The sequence below is a fragment of the Peromyscus californicus genome, unplaced genomic scaffold (assembly GCF_007827085.1).
Source record: "Peromyscus californicus insignis strain IS unplaced genomic scaffold, ASM782708v3 Scaffold_21__1_contigs__length_65335640, whole genome shotgun sequence".
In the NCBI taxonomy this organism is placed as follows: domain Eukaryota; kingdom Metazoa; phylum Chordata; class Mammalia; order Rodentia; family Cricetidae; genus Peromyscus; species Peromyscus californicus.
This window is the reverse complement of record NW_026294514.1, coordinates 59011913-59028728: the sequence shown is the minus strand read 5'-3', so window position 1 is coordinate 59028728 and position 16816 is coordinate 59011913. Positions and strand designations below refer to the sequence as shown.

The window sequence follows — 16816 nt, the reverse complement described above, 5'->3', positions numbered from 1 at the left end:
TACAGCTATTGTGGTCATATTCACACCCCGCCCCACCCAGCCCTCAGACCCTGTCATCTCGTTCCAACATCCGTCCCTGGGCTGATGACCCATCCCCACCACTTGGCTCATTCCTTATAAATGATACAGAGGGGTTAGATCTTAGTCTGTCTTAGTGTGGATGGTTGCAACAAATACCTTACACTGAAGAATTTTCGGGGGGAGAAAAGTGTGGGAACTGGAGACAGGGCCCAGGATCTCCCACATTCGAGCTATTAAACTACCCCCCAAGCTAGACTGGACAATTTGTAAAACATTAGAAATGTACTGCTCAGGGTTAGAAGCTGAGAAGTTCAGGATTAAGGTGCCAACAGATTGGACATCTGGCGAGGGCGCAGCATCTGCCCCACAGATGACTTTCAGTTCTGAGTCCTCATACCATGGAAGGAGCAAGCCACCTCCTTGGGGCATCCTAGATAAGACACCAATCTTCTGCCTTCGGGCTTGGGACTTCAGCAATCGAGCCAGGGGTGGGGACATGTACTTGCAGAGCATACTAGTCACAAGTGCTGTTGAGGGAGTGCCCTCCTGAACTCATAAGGAAGCTCCTGCCAAGTTTCCACTCACTGAGAAGGAAGTAAACCCTAGACACCAGTGTTGGGCAGCTGGAAGCTCGGGGAGTATGTGCATCTCAGGACACACCTTCAGTCACCTGAGGACAGACAAGGCACAGTCATTACCATCCTAGCCATTGATGGTGTTGTCACTGGGCTGCCTTTGCCTTGGTGACAGTCCCTGCTGTGAGTGCTCCGGCTGGGGTCTGCCAGCACTAAGCACAGAGGACTCATGTGAAGACCTGACCCCAAGAGTCCAGCATGGAGCACAGTCTAGCCTGCACACAGTAGGGAGCTCATGTGAAGACCTGACCCCAAGAGTCCAGCATGGAGCGCAGAGTAGCCTGCACACAGTAGGGAGCTCATGTGAAGACCTGACCCCAAGAGTCCAGCATGGAGCGCAGTGTAGCCTGCACACAGTAGGGGCTCATGTGAAGACTTGACCCCAAGGGTCCAGCATGGAGCGCAGTGCAGCTGCACAGTGAAGAGCTCCTGGCCCAGGTCTCCACAGAAGTGGTAAAGTCTTCTACATGCTCAAACTTCACATTTTCCCTCACACATGGCAGTGATTCTGTCTCAGTCCCCATCCTGAGATCTGATGAATTTCGCCTCAGTTCTGGTGCCGCAGGGTCAGTGGTCCTCCATCTGTGGGACCTCTGATTTCTACTCACAGGAGACTGTGGCCCATGAAGTCAGTCATATCCCCACCAGCAGCAGCACTTGCTCAGTTTGAGGAATCCCTTGGCAGGCCATATTACCAACTGTCAGTTCTGACGGACCTCGAGTGAGACATGACCTGGGTATATTAGTTAAGAATTCCTGTTGCTATGACAAAGCACCATGGCCAGAGCAACTTGAGGGGGAAAGGGCTTATTTGGCTTACACTTCCATGTTATAGTCCATCACTGAAGGAAGCCATGGCGAGAACTCAAACAGGGCAGCAACCTGGAGGCTGGCATTGATGCAGAGGGCATGGAGGGGTGCTGCTCATTGGCTTGCTCGCATGGCTTGCTCAGCTACTTTCTTATAGATCCCAGGACCGCCAGCCCAGGGGTAGCTCCACCCACAATGTGCGGAATCCCTCCTCCTGTGTATCAATCACTGGTTAAGAAAATAACCCACAGGCTTACCTACTACAGCCCATCTTATGGAGGCGTGTTCTTCTGATGTCTAGCTTGTGTCAAGTTGTCATAAAACTAGCCAGGACACTAGGCAGCTGTTTCTGTGGTGGCACCTGGGCACTTGGCCAAGTCACCACTCCTTAAGGTCAGGAGTAGCTGTGTCCATCCATCAAGCTATAGTGTCAAAGCATCCTTGGCCGAGCCCAGTAGACACCGAGACACCTGCAGGGCTTCTAGCTCTGCCACCCAGTCCTCCCCATTCTCTAAACCCAAGTCTTATGTTCGGTCACTGCTAGCCTGTGGTTTAAACACCAGGCAGTTCACGGTCATATCCAGAGGGAGGCCGAAGGCCACTCCCAACGGGCTCCAGTTTAGGGAAGAGAGGGCATCTCTTGAAAACGTCTCTTCTTTGTGTTTTTAGGGATGGGGTTGGTATCTGTCTTCTGATGGAGTACTCCCCCCTCCCTCCCTCTCTGCAGTTGATTTATTTAAAGGTGTGTCAGCACCAAGACCTGATGAGGAGCCAGCCCCTCCTCCCTGCTGATGGCAGCCGTGCCAATAATTCATTTTTTAGCTCATTAGCTAACAGAGGCTGTGAGCAGTGGTCCTCCAGGGCATTGGAATGAGGAGAGGTGATCTACTGCCAGCTCCGCTGCTCTTGAACTGGCCTTCCTTGGGGACAATGAAGCGCATGGCCAAGGGACCTGAGAATAACAATTGGAGTCGCTGTGCCTTGGCACTGTGGTTTCCTGGGGTGGCAGTGTTGACAGAATGGAACAGAAACTATTATCAGAGTGTCCTCTCTGACTGGTGACAGCTGTGGAGAAGGGTGGCTGAGCCACCATAGCAAAGCATCATATGCAGGCTTCTGTGACTGGAAGTGCATGGTCAAGTTCAAGGTCCGTGGTGGGTAGGGCTAGTTGTCTGGGGAGGCCTCCCTTCCTGGCCTGCATGGCCCTTCCGCTGTGCGTGGAGGGAGAAGAGGGGTAGCTAGTAACTCGTTTTTTATGGACCCCAGCCATAGTGGTTTGGAGAACCACCTCAAGGGCCCCAATTAACCTTATCTACCCTAAGGACCTTGTCTCCAAATGAAGGCCACACTGTTGGCTACAGCTTCCACATGTGAACTTGGAGTCAACCAGTTTGGCTCATGACGACAAGGAGCCTTAGGCTTCTCAGGCCTGTGCATGCACACACCCCAAACTCAGCCCCAGCCACGCTGACAGCCATGAGACCCTTTGAATTAGCCAAGACCCTTTGCCCCAAGCACCCAGGGACCTCCAACACCCTCCAGGGACTCACTAAAGCCCCTAGACAAGAGCTGCTCAGCATGATGAATTCTGGGACTCTTACAGTGACAGGCAGCCACAGATTAGAAACCCACAACCCAGCACGGCATCTTTGCTTGCCCATCACATGACACCACACTGGTGCGTGCTGTGCCTGACCGTAACTGACCCTGAGTGGTTAGAGACAGGTTTTCTCCAGTTTGCTGCTACAGAAGGGCTGCTGTGGCCAGTGCGTTGACCACATGGGTATCCGGACAGCCCTGACTTTAATAAGTGTCACCAGACCCATTTTACGGATGGCAAAACAAGTGTCTGGGGCTGGGGGGAAGTAAGAAGAGCAAGTGCTAAGACCATGAGATCTCCTCAGAGGAGAGAATGAAGCCTCACAGCCCAGCACCCATGGGGTTCCTTTTCCCTCCCTGTAGCTGTTGGAAAAAGCTCGCCAAGCCCATGGGGTGCACTTGTTAGGATGGGCGGTGGCCACAGAAGACAGATTCTGAACAACGGGGAGAATTTGGGAGTTGGTGAGAGCAACTGAATTCACACCCAGAAACCTCCACTGCCCTGGGCCAGGCTCTGTTTATGTACTAAATGAATTTCAGCTAAAAAAAAAGAAAGAAAAAGAAAGAAAGAAAGAAAGAAAGAAAGAAAGAAAGAAAGAAAGAAAGAAAGAAAGAGTCAGATCTGATGCAGGCACGAAGCCTGCAGCCTCACTTAGATTTCTGGTGAGCTCGAAGGCCAGAGGACCCAGCAGTTGGCATTGCAGGGTTTTGTGTTCTAGAAGTGTACGAAGATTCAGTAAAGAGCCCTTTGCATCTGATGCTAAAAGCCGCACCACGAGTGGGTCTCGGGATTGTCCTTGGTGGAGGCAGGGACCTGTGCTCAGTCTTTGGCTGGGTATTGGAATATTAAAATGAAATTTTAATCATTGCAGTTAAGACCAGAGTTCTGATGTTAAGTTCCCCCGTTCCCCCTGGATGATCTGGCAATGACTTTTAAAATCAACCAGAGCAGAATAAGACAGTCTGATTTTAATGCCTACCCAAAAATGAGAGTTAGCAGATTGGAAATTGGAGGTCTGGACGTCTCCTACACCATTAGCCCTTCTCATTTAATTCACGCCTTGCTCTTTCTCCTTCCTGATTTATGACCTCCATCAACAAACGTGTAACATATTATAAACAAGCTCCTAAAATAGAATCGGAACCACTGGGGTTTGGGTCTTGCCTTTCCTGGCTGTCCCCCACCTTTCTGCCTAAGTAAGGATGTGTAAGGGCTTTGCTGCAGTTCTGGGAGCCAGTTCATCTCAGCTGTAGCCAAGTGTTTGTCCTGGAAATCTCTGAATGAAGAGTCGGGGGTCACTTGGGGGTCACTCACATGTACCAGGAAGTGAAGCAAAACTAATCCAGATTTACTCCTGGAAGAATCTGTTTGCCTAAGTATTTAAAAACAGATTAGGGTTAGCCTGACACTGGGTCACCGGGCGCAATGTAAACACGGTGCAGGGGTGTAAACGAGGCCTTTCTTCTGGGCCTTGGAAGCAGAAATGGAATGAGTTTTCTTTCTGGAGGGTTGGGGAGGGCGCTTGGTTCTTCCCTGTGGCTGTGTGCTCTGATTATTGCTGGGAGAGGCGCTGGGTTTTAGAAATCATTGTGAGTCAGTGTCTTACTGAATCTGAGATAATTACAGTCTGGGGCGGGGGGAGGGCTTGCTCTCTTCATCGTCCTCATGAAAAAGCCATGCTCGGGCCTCAGGAACACACCACAGGCTGCTGGGAAAGTTCTAAGGGCTACTCGTGAAATCGCAGATCCTCTTTAACACACACACACACACACACACACACACACACACACACACACACACACACCTCTTTTCCTAACAATGAGCCCAGTCCGGAGGACTGTGGAGTTCAGTGTCTCACACTTCCTGTCTGCCGTTTTGTTTTGTTTTGTTTTTGTTTTTGAGAAACCAGCACCCATGCCTAACCTTACTATTCCAGAGCCTAAAGGCAGCTCACCAGGAGCCTTTCACTATGTACCTCTGACTGGTCTGGAATTCACTATGTCGACCAGGCTGGCCTTGAACTCACAGATCCACCTTTTTCTGCCTCCCATATGCCGGGGATTAAAGGCGTGCCACCGTTCCCAACACTAGGTTACAGGAGCCCAGCAATGACTTGAAAATACACCCCAGACGGAATCAGGAGTGGACGCTGTAGACAGCAAGGATACCACTTCTGAAGCCATGAGTGGAGCATTCCCCAAGGGGACTTTATCCCCAAAGGAGACTCGCTCTGCTCCCTTCCCTTGCCTTGCCTCCTAACCACTTTGGCTGCCAGAGCAGAGGTCCCAGACTCGTTCTAACACAAAGTCCTGAGTGTGCCTGTCTGGTGACTTTTTCAGGGAAGAAAAGGAACGATGGATCCGGGCCAAGTATGAACAGAAACTCTTCCTGGCCCCACTGCCGTGTACAGAGTTCTCCCTGGGCCAGCAGCTGCTGCGTGCCACTGCCGAGGAAGACCTGCGGACTGTCATCCTGCTCCTGGCACACGGCTCCCGGGATGAGGTGAATGAGACCTGTGGGGAAGGAGATGGCCGCACAGCACTGCACCTGGCCTGCCGCAAGGGCAGCGTGGTCCTGGCCCAGCTGCTAATCTGGGTAGGTGGCGTGGGTGCCCACCACATGCCCAACGGAGGGTGGAGCTCCTGTGGGGTCAGAATGCATTCTGATACTGCTTCTCCTTCCGGTAGAAGACCACTGTGCCTAAGAGTTGACCCTAATGGGATTTGAGCTTTCCGCCTGGACTTACCTGCAGGAGGGTATAGAACAGCAGGGAATTCTGGGTACAGAGCAGAAGTGAAACAGACACACTTTGCTAGAGTTTTCTGAAGTGTATTTTTGATGGCCCCTCCGGTCAAGCCTTCCGTGGGGAGGCGTGGACTTGTTTCTCAATGCCATCTTCTAGCGGGTGAGGACAGGGGCATGAATAACTTGAATGGCTTCTAGGAGGCCTTTTGCCAAACCTTTGAATTTTTATTCTCATAACACAAAAGTATTGGTCCTAGGCACCGAGGTCTGAGGTGGGAGTTTGTCTCCAAGCCTCTCTTGCATTGTGTTAATGACTTTCTACTCTGAAAAAAAATTTTAATTTGTTGAAATGGGAAGTTTGAATTTGAACTTTTTAAGAAACTGAAATTGGGTAACACGGTTGTACAGAGAAGCCCTGCCTTTGTGGGCTGAGCTGAGATGCTTAATGCCATGTCCCCAGGCAACTTCCTAAATACCTCTCAGGGACATCTGCCACTCATACATACCCTGGGCCTCTCCTCTGCCTCCACTCTGGTGACAGGGATACAACACAGCTGAAGACTGAGGCATTTCTACGTTTACGTGTGTGTGTGTGTGTGTGTGTGTGTGTGTGTGTGTGTGTGTGTGTGTGCGCATGCGCCAGAAGACTACCTCAAGTGTTGTTCTTTGTGAGTTAGACACGTTACGGTGGTGGTTGTTGCTGCTGTTCATTTGCTGAGCTGGCCAAGTAGACTAGGCTGGCTGGCCAGCAAGCCCAGAGAGCCGCCTGCCTCCGCCTCCCCAGCACCTGGGAGTGCGAGCTTGCACCACCACACTCAGGTGTTTTTGTTTTTTTGTTTTTTTCCGATATAGTTCTAGGGCTCAAACTCGAGTCCTCTAGATTGGGAGATGAGCCGTTTTACTGACTGAGATCTCTCGCCCCATTTTCTTCCTGGTTTTAATCCGCTTTCTGGAGTACAGTGGGAGAGTTTGGTTAGATGCGGGTACTAAGGCTAATTCAGTGTTCATCCTCACCCTCAGTGTCACTAAATGACAGGTGTGTGTGGCTGGCTTGGGCCGCAGTAACACAGATACTATGCCCTCATAGCTCTGGAAGCTAAAGACAGACATCAAAACATCCCGAGGCTTTGTTTCCCACGAGGCTTTGCTCCTCAGCTAGCAGATAGGACCTCACTGTGGCCCCGTGTGGTCTCTTCTGTGAGTGTGCCTCCGGTGTCTTGTTCCTTCAGGACACTGGACTTCTCAGCTTGGACAGATAGAGTCCCAGTCTAAAGCGGGGGGCTTTTTAAGACTTGAGCATAGTAATTGGAGGAGCATAACCCGTCTGCACACATTTCCTTCTCACAGTGGCCAGAAGCTCTCAACTGCAGTGCTCCATGTTACTTGAGTGTCTGAACCCCCATCCCACCCTACCCCACCCCACCCCACCCCACCCCCCGCCCAAACATGGAGTTACACAAGCATGTGGGAACCTACACTTACCATGAGCAAGAAACTTAAAAGTGTGTGTGTGTGGTGTGTGTTTATGGATTGTTGCTCTTTAACTTTTTAAAGATTTATTTCGTTTTTTATTCATGTGTATGTATGTAGATATCTACCAGTGCCCCTGAGGGCCAGAAATGGGGTCAGATACCCTAGAGCTGCAGTTAGAGATGGGTGTGAGCCATCCAGCCTGGGGGCTAGGATCCAAATTCACACCCTGTGGAACAGCAGTTATTTTATTTTTAGGTGTGTTCAGGTACCTATAGGGGCCAAAAATGGGTACCAGATCCCCTGGAGCTTAAGTTACAAACAGTTGTGAGCCACCCAGGGTGGCCGCCAGGAACTCACCTCAGGGCTCTAGAGCAGCAGCGACCCTTAGCCACTGTGCGTCTCTCCAGCCCATTATTTGACTCTGTTGTTTTATTTGTGAGTGCTAGGTCAGGATGGCAGCACTGAACCCCAACCCCAGCCCCGCTTGTGTGCTACGTGGCTAAGTGTACTACTGCCCTGGCCTAATCTTCAGCAGGATCATTCAGGCCTTCCCTGGGCTACTGAGAAAGACTCACTGAAGATAAACCTCTCCTCACTAGCTCTGCCAGTGACAACATTTGGACAAAATGTGCTACAGCCAAGGACGGAGTAACTGAACTGGGTTCAGGTGTTTTGATGTTACATGGCTATTCGGAACCATGCTTTTGAGTAATTGTCGATAATGTAAGAAGATGATCAAAGTCCAGTTCAGTCTGTTTGAGTCAAAGCAAACTCCTTACAAAGGGCTGGGGCATAGCTTAGTAGTGGGTCTTCCCTTGGCATGTGCCAAGACCGGAACCTCATCTCCAGTACTAAAGAAGGGGACACAGAAAGAAACAGCAAACGATTGGCAGGAACTTCTTCCTCTCGTGCTCATGTGTTCTTACGTACTTTCTGCAGTGAAACGGAGCTGCCTCTGAGATTGTTTTAAATGTTACTGTTTTTTAAATATTTGCCTTTACTCTGTGTGTGTGTGTGTGTGTGCATGCACATGTAAACCCATGCGGCACAGCAGTCTCGCAGAGGTCAAAGGGCACCTTGCAGAAGTTGATTCTCTCTCTCATAATGTAAGTTCTGTGGATAAAACTCAGATCTCAGTCTTGACACGAGCCCTGGCCCTCTGAGCCATCCTCCTGCCTTCCCCATGGATATACAATTGGAAAGGTAAAACAAAGAGCAAGCCTGAAGTCCTCTTTGACATGTCTGTGTGACGTAAATGGGGGTGTGGGGTCTTCCCCTAACAGATATCAATCCAGCCTGTTCTAAACAACATCTGAACATTGCCTTTTCAGTCCTCGGCCCAGTGTCTCCATTTCAGCTCAATCCACATGTGGCAGTTGAGGCTGTGACCTCCCCCGCCTGCCCTCAGGGGCACTAGTGCCCCAGGGACACTGACTTGTTCTCTGTTGCCTCTACAGTACGGGGTGGACGTCATGGCTCGCGATGCCCACGGGAACACGGCACTGGCCTATGCCCGGCAGGCCTCCAGCCAGGAGTGCATCGATGTGCTGCTCCAGTACGGCTGCCCCGATGAGCGCTTTGTGCTCATGGCTACCCCCAACCTGTCCAGGAAGAATAACAGCAGGAACAGCAGTAGTGGGAGGGCGCCCAGCATCATCTGAGCTCAGCCAACACCGCCCCGGGATCCCACGCCCGCCCGCCCGCCCGCTCCGGACCGACGGTGGGCACAGCACGTGAGTCCCTCAGTTCCCTCCCTCCTCCTGGTGGTCACGTCCACCCACCTGCCACTCACACACCCCACCTGAAGTCTCCAAACCTGGACATCCTCAAGGGGAGAAGAGGAGGCTGGAGGCCACAGAACCGAACCCTTTCTTTTCCCACACTCCGGAAGCAACGCAGGAGGGACCACAACCTCGCGGCTTTGAGGATAGCACATGACGGGGGACCCCCGTTCCAGTGACCTGGAGCGCAGGGTGAGGGGTGGCAAGGAGAAGGGGCAGCTTCCCCTAACTGGCAGTTAAGCACATCCGTACATTTCACCTCGACCAAAAGGAGGCTTGGCTTTCACGTCTTCTCTGGGGAGCTTGACGGCATAAATCAGAAACAAGCACAGTTTGTCAGGTCTGAAGCCCCTATGATGGTAGGTGTCAAATCAGTTGTAGCTAATCTGTCCAGGGAGAATACTGGCTTCATTACACTTGTACAGTCGGGTTCCTCCAGCATTACCGCTGTTTAATAGAACGTGATTAGTCATCACCGGGAAGAAGGCATATTAGCCGAGGAGGTAGTTACACGGCACGCTCCGGTGATTGCCACGATGTGATTGCAGTGCGCTTAGAAGCATCATATTATCCCAGACATGTCTCTCCAGCCCTTGGAGTCCTCCTTTCTAAATTCACTGTCATAATTTAGTATCTGTTTAATTTTTCAGTCCAAAGAGAGGAAATCAGTTGCCGGGTATTATTTGACTGCAATCTCCTTCCTTGGTGCAAAAACAAAATGGAAAAAAATAAATAAGAATAACTTGGAAATTCAAAAAGAAATCATGAATCCAGCTGAAAATAGCTTCTCAAGTATGCTCCAAAACTAAGTAAATATAGAAAATGCTATTTTTTTTTTCCCTAAGAGAGATTTTCTGTCCTTTGACCACATTGGCTACGTCAGGCCTCAGTCACTCCCGATCCACAAGGTCTGAGTTACCCGCGTTTCTGTCGTAGAGAAGATGTGTGAAAATCTATTTGAATAAAAGAAGTTCATAAATATGCATTGATTTTTGTGCAGACAAATAGCACCTCTGTTAATTTATAAATTGAGCTGGATGGGAACTAATAATGTGCAACTAGTTGAGATCAGAGGGTTACAGATCATTGTGCATGGGAAGTGCCCCCCAGCAGTAAACACTTCCGTTAATGTGATAAACAGCTTTTTAAAAGGTGCATATCAGAATGAGATGGGGGGACAATTGGCTTATTAAAATCAGGAAGGGAAGGGGGGAGGGGAAGGAGCGTGTGAGTCCTCATCCCAAAGGCAGGATGTAGAGCCGAGGCCACTCTTCCCAAGCAAAAGTGAGGGGCTGTGGCAGGAAGGGGTGATTTGGGGAACACCAGCCGCATAAAAGCGCCCTGTGAGTGGCTGCTGACCGCTCTGGTGCATCCGGCTCCTGGGAGCCTGTAGACCGTACGGTCCACCCCGTCTGTTTCTAACAGGATGACTGACTTGCCATCGTGGACCACCTTCGGCACAGTGGTGAAGAACACCAAACCGTGACACTATTTAGTTTAAAAAAAGAGGGGGCAGCCTTGCCAGAGAGCCCTCCTGGCGGTGTGACAGGGAGAAGGCCAGCACACTGGGAGACAGGACGCTGGGCAGAGCCACCCCGGTACCTGTGGAGAGGCTCCTTGCTCTCATATACTGAACTTTATATTTTGTAAGAGTTTTTCCTCTTCTTTCACTTTAAAAAAAAAAAAATTTAAGTAGATGGGAACAGAAGTAAAGCCTTGCACAGCATTTCTATGTGGGTAAGTGTCTCGTGGAGATCTCCAGTCTCAACACAGCTAGAACTGACCGGTATCCAAAAAAAACGTCCTAGGTGCGAAAGCCACAGGTCTGAGACCCCTGAGCTCAGTGCCGCAAGCCCTGCGTTTGGTTTCTCACCCTGCTCTCCGTCACTGTGTTGTTACTTTAAATGTGAATAGAGAAAACAAGCTGTCATTGCCTATTTTTGAAGACTGCATTAGCACCCGACCCTGCAGTCCACATTCGCCTCCACGTAGCCTTTACCATAGACTTCTATAGAGAACACAGCTAGAGTATAAATGAGATTCGTAAATTATTTCAGTGTAGTTAATTCCCACGATAGGAGTGCTTTTATCACAGAGGAGCCACTGCAGGAAGGAAGTGGGACCCTCCCTGAAGCTTCTCTTGGGGTGTATATGAGTGTGTACATATTCTTATGTGTTTATAATATGATATTTTCCTGAATGACTCCTTGTTCCACATCGCCCTCCACTGCCTGAATGCTCAGTTGCTCGCTCTGGTCCCCTCCCTCCCTCCCTCCCTCCCTCCCTCCTTTCCTCAGTCACTCCGACATCATCAGCTCTTCCTCGGAACACGGCCCCTCCCCTGCCAGTGTGAGCTGGGCTGGCCTGTCCAAGAGGTAGCCCACTTCTCCTAAGCCTGAGTTTTGACAACAGAGTGGTGATGGGGGCCTCTGGGGGTTTCTGTGCAGATGAAGGAGAGAAGCGGCCTAGCCTGTGCCTCTCTTTCCCCTTCGGACCCGAGTCCTTCCCTCAATGACAAGCTTCTTTTTCCCATTTTCCAGTTGACACCAAGGCTGAGGTCCACGAGGATCAGGGTTGTGGGGAAGGGAGGTGGGGTTTTATGGAAATCTCTGCCACACTCAGCACTTCCTTCAATGTGAGACACTCTCTGAGGAGCATGTCAGAAGAAGGTACAGTGGACTTACTAAAATCAAGACAGGAAGTGGGACAAGTCAGAGAAGCAGGGGAAGGGGGAAGGAGCATGGGAACTCATTCCGGATGCAGTGTTAGAGCTGAGACCACTTTTCTGCCAGGAGCGAGGGCCTCTGGGAAGTGACGGATGTGAGACGCCCCCTGCAAACCATGCAACCTTTGTGCTCCAGGTGAATTTCCTCTCTTGTTGAGAAGTAGTCAGCTGGGGGGCGGCTGCAAACGGGCCTGCGACTTGGCCGTCACCTGTCCTGAGGAGGCGGTCTAGCCTGTGGCTACCTCTGCTGAACACCTGATGTCCCTCCCCAGGCCTGTGAACAGTATCGGGGAGGAAGGTGAAGCCCTCCTTACTCTCCCCACTTCTGAGAAAGCCCCCCCCAATTTGTCTTGCTTTACAGAGAAGAGCTGAGCACCGCTCTCCCACCGTCCCCAAGTGTCACTCAAGCCCGAAATGAGCCTCCTGTCCTCCAGCCTTGTCCCTCTGCTGTTGGCTCATCAAATCTCCTCCCCGCAGTTCCCACGAGGCTGCTGGGACGCGTGCACACACGCTGTCGGCGCGCTGTTCCCATTAACTTTGAGGATCATAGCACCTTGGGCCCTGGGCTTCACTGCCCCAACTGTCCCCAGAAGAGCCTGGTCGGAGCGCTCTGTGGCATCCTCCTGCTCTGTCAAGCCCCACGGTGAGTGTGTGTCTGAACCTGGTGGGCCAGGAACCTGCTGGCCCCGGGCCTGTGTTGCCGAGGCTGCCACCATCCTTCCCTGTATTTAGGCTATTTGATGGCTGAGATGTGCAATCTCCATTGCTCCTGGGGACACAAGGGCCCCGCAGCACCACAGCGAGGAGGAGGGGGAGGAGGCTTGCCATCAGGGCCTCCAAGCTGCCAGGAGCCTGAGGTTTTTGAGAGGCAAGCCCATGCCTTTTGGTGGGCTCTCCTCAGCTCTTCTGTCTCCATCGTTCACACCCTACAAGGTCCCTGAGGCTTTGCTAGAACCCTGTCAGGATTGTATTTATGACTTTGAAGCAAACAAATTGAAAAGCAGTCAGGGAAGGGATTTACAGAAATGTGACACCGATGGACATCTTTCCTTTTAAAAAAAAAAAAAAAAAAAAAAGCAGTTTATCCCCCACTGCTTCTGTTGGGAAGGCACAGCTGGAGATGATTCCACTCCTGTCACTCACCAGGAAGCTGTCAGGGCCACTGGTATCCCACGTGTGACCTTCTCTTCCATTGTGTCTCTTGGATTCTAAATGGCTCCACCCCTGCCAGGCCTGGCTGGCACACAGCGGACAGACGGACGGACGGACGGGAGAACCACGTGATCCAGCTGTTTGTGTCTGGCCTGTTTGGGGACCTTATCTGTAAAGCGCTGAGGTAGATGGGTTTGGGGCCAAAATGTAACATTCCTCCTTGAGAGGAAAGAAAGGGAAGGAGAGGGAAGGACCCAGCTCCTCACTGCAGCCCAGGTCCTCAGGCTTTCATCTCCTGGAACATCTGTAAGAGAAGCCCGCACCCAAAGTCAGGGCTCATCTCTCACCTCGGGGAAAGAAACCGCCGGCCATCTGGGGCCTTAGTGTTTCAGGACACAAAGTCTCTCCCTGCTCAGAAGTCCTGGCCTGACAGGGCTTTTTCAGATGCTAAGATTTCTGTTGAGTTTCTGTGCCTGCTGCTCTTTAGACATTGGTTTGCACCCCTGAGTCCGAGTTGAGAGAGAACATTTCATCGTAGATGAGTCTAAACAGCCAACAAAGTGTATGTCCTTTGGTTTTAGCAGATCCTGCTCTTTCCTATAGAAGAGCAGTATTTGGTCTGGGGTTTGCTCCTGTCTGGTCAGAGCGTTCTGAACTGAGGCCTCTTCCGTAGTGAGCCTCAGGTGGGTGTGGGCACCCAGCACAGGCTGCCGCTCTAGGGTCCAAGCAAGTGGCCTTGGTGAGTGAGAGAGGTCAGCTCAGGGCTTGTCATTATTTTGCTGGGCGCATGGCATCTGCAGGGGACCCCCTGGGGGTCATGAATCAAGCCATAGGATGGACTCTCCTGCCATAGGGGAGGACTGATCTGGAATTCTGTGTGCAGGGAATTACATAGCCTTTGTCTTGTTGTGGGTGAAATGAAGGAACCAAGAGGTGTGAGTGGGTGGGGGGTGGGATTAGGCCCAGAGGAGAGCGCCTTGGCACGCTGCCGCTAGGAACCCTAGGAACCCATCCTAGGATCACATTGTACCCCAATGTCCAGGTTCAGGACTGCAGCCACAGGAGCCCAGATATTAGTGTGGTTTTTAGAGAGGGCTCTCACATGCTTGCAAAAAGACACACTTAGCAAACTGCTGCGTGGGTCATGTGGACTAACGGAGGGCATTGAGGAGAAAGACCTGTGTGGCCCAAAACAGAACTGTAAACAGCCTTCTATCCATAGCTGAGGGGCTGGCAAGACACCTGACCCACCTGCCTCTTCAGGATGGGCAGAGAAGGGGCCCAGGGTGCTGTGCAGTCCAAATGTGGCTTCCGGTTCCTGCTCTGGCACACACATTTTGCTCACCTACCAGGTCCTGCAGTTTTCTTACCAGGGTGGTACTGAGGGTACCCAGGGCAGCTGAGTGGAGACCTGGCTTTTGTGTGACAGGCAGACAAAAGATACCCTCAAAACGTCCCTGTGACCAGAAGGGAAAGACACCTGCACCTTCCTATTGAAAATAACCCTCCTCTTATATGTAAAAACCATCCCTTCCCTTCCCCCACATTGTGGGGTTTTTTGTTTGGTGTTTTGTTTTGTTTGAGGGGGGTGATAGCTTTCTTCTAAAATGTATGAGTTCTCAAGATGAGAACTGGTCCTCCAGCCCTGAGCCCTGAGAACTGAAAGGGTGTTGAGCTCCAGGAAGGCCCAGGAGGTGGCTGGCCCCTACAGTGGCCTGCGGCTGGACCTGCAGAGGACAGAGTCCCTGGCATCCTCTCTTGCCCTCTTCCCTTCCTTTCCCCCAGTTCCTCCGAGTCCTCATCTTGCCACAGGCGCATCTTTGTAGAGAGAAAACCCAGGGCAAGGCAGGGTGCCAATGGCACATTTCTGGGTGGGAGCAAAGAAGGCCACTGCCTCACCTGCCTAGACCCATCTAGAAGGCTGAAGCACAGTGGGGCTTCTCCGAGGGGGTGGTCCGTCCTGGGCATTTTGATATTACCTCATTCCATAACTCCGTGTTTCCCCATGACTGATGGCTTTATTTATGCTGTTTGTCCTGTAATTAAACCATCCACAGACATCCACTCCGCTCGTCTGTTCATGCGACCTTGTTCGGGTTCAATCTGCTGGTTTGTATTTTCTTGCCTTGGGATTTTGTGTCAGCTGTACAGTATTCTAAGGGGAAAGGCAAAGGAAAAGTGTGTAAAGTAACGGAGAGAGGTGGCTATAGTGTAGAGACCTCTTTCTAATAAAGAAATGAAAATATGTATATATGGCTTCTGTGACGTGTCTTCTTGGTAGCAGTTTGTCACAATTAATTGGTTTCTCACTCCCGGGAAGGTAAATCAGACAAGAGGGGCTTCAATTGCCCAAGGGAAACTTGTCCTAGAGACAGACCAACCCCTCAGCTTTCAGCCAGAGACCCAGAAGTGGGACCCATGAAGCTGGACAGGCATCTCTTCCATATCTTCAAACACGGGTGGAAAGCCCAAGAGAGTGAGTGGCAGTTCCCGATGCTGTGTGTGTCTCAGTATCGCCCTGCCCACCCTCCCCACATGACTGACAGGGATGCAGTGGACACCTAGAAGATGAACCTCACTCGGACCTGCACTATCAATGTGACTACTGTCAAAAGTAGTATTGCAGCTTTCTCACACACAATACATTATATCATCACTCGCACGTTACAAAAGGAAGTAACACCCATCCCGTACATACCCACCCTCTACACACCTGCCCAGCCCTCCACATCGGGTTACAGGTAAGGAATGCCCACAGGTGCTTCTGTGAGAATCCTGTCTGTGGACCCTTTCCCACAGCACAATTGAATTGCCTGTGGTACTGGACTGCCACGTGGACGATCCCAGTCGTAAGCCTGTGACTCCATACCCAGGACAGCGTGTCACTCAGCACAGGTGACTGCATCCCCAGGCAGCGTGTCCTCTGGGAGATAAAGACAGAGGCTTTCAGGAAGTGCTCCAACACACGCTGGGTTTTTCTCCCGTGAGAGATTTACAAAATGGCATGAATAAACGGACGTTCCCTCTTCCTCACGGGTAACCGCCTGGCCAGTTGAGGTGTGCTCTGGGCCTGGTTTCCCCCAGTCATTTGGTACTGTTACCCACAGTGTCTAGAATGCTGTTCTCCAGGATGCCTTCCAGATGGAAGCAGGGCACAGTGAAAATCATCGCTCGTGGCTCTGTCCATTCCACTGGTCACTTAGGACCCCATGGAGGACTAGGGTGTGCGGTTGGTACAGTGGTTGCTGAGAGTGAGGGGAGCGGCAGCCATGGTCTCTGCCATCCCATTCTTGTTCAGCCCACATGCACACTCCTCCTGTGGTCCGAAGAGTATACTCCTCCTGAGAGGCCATGTGAGCAGGCACCAGCCCCCTCCCACCTGTCTGTCCCCGCTGCACCAAAGTTGTAGGTCCACCTCAGAGAGGTCTCCTACCCAGGAGGATTCAGCTTCTTCAGGGCCCCAGAGGTGGGCTCTGAACCCCCTTTTCAGGACAGTGCTCTGGGAAACACTTTTGGGTCAGAAGCAAAACGCTGTTTAGATACTGAGGCAGGCTTCTTGTTTGTTTTTTGTTTTGTTCTAGGAATCAAATCCTGAGCCTTACCCATGCTAGACAAGTGCCCGACTACTGAGTCACAGCCCGGCCTGTCTGTGTACGTTCAGACCCATGTCCCATAGGGTGTGCACAGATACTGGAGGACAGCTTTGAGAGGTTGTTTTCTCCATTCACCTGGCTGAGGCGGGGTCTCTCTTGTTTCTTGCCATTAATGCACAAAGATCTGCTCCAGGCTAGCTGAGAGCTTCAGAGCCATCCCCCTGTCTCTGTCTCCCGTCTTCCAGGAGCTGGAACTATAGAGGCAGGCCACCACCGCCATT

General features: G+C 51.4%; 1 protein-coding gene across 12 annotated transcripts in view; it reads left to right on the top strand.

Annotated features, from left to right (window-relative positions):
- Agap1 (ArfGAP with GTPase domain, ankyrin repeat and PH domain 1) overlaps window positions 1-15191 on the top strand; it is a 465228-nt gene extending 450037 nt beyond the window's left edge. For all 12 annotated transcript variants that reach the window (XM_052750471.1, XM_052750469.1, XM_052750468.1 and 9 more), the window contains 2 exons: window positions 5406-5661; window positions 8742-15191. In XM_052750471.1, coding sequence (XP_052606431.1) covers window positions 5406-5661; window positions 8742-8945 — 460 coding nt within the window. In that variant the 3' untranslated portion in view covers window positions 8946-15191. The remainder of the gene's footprint in view (window positions 1-5405; window positions 5662-8741) is intronic.
- Window positions 15192-16816: the final 1625 nt, after the last annotated feature.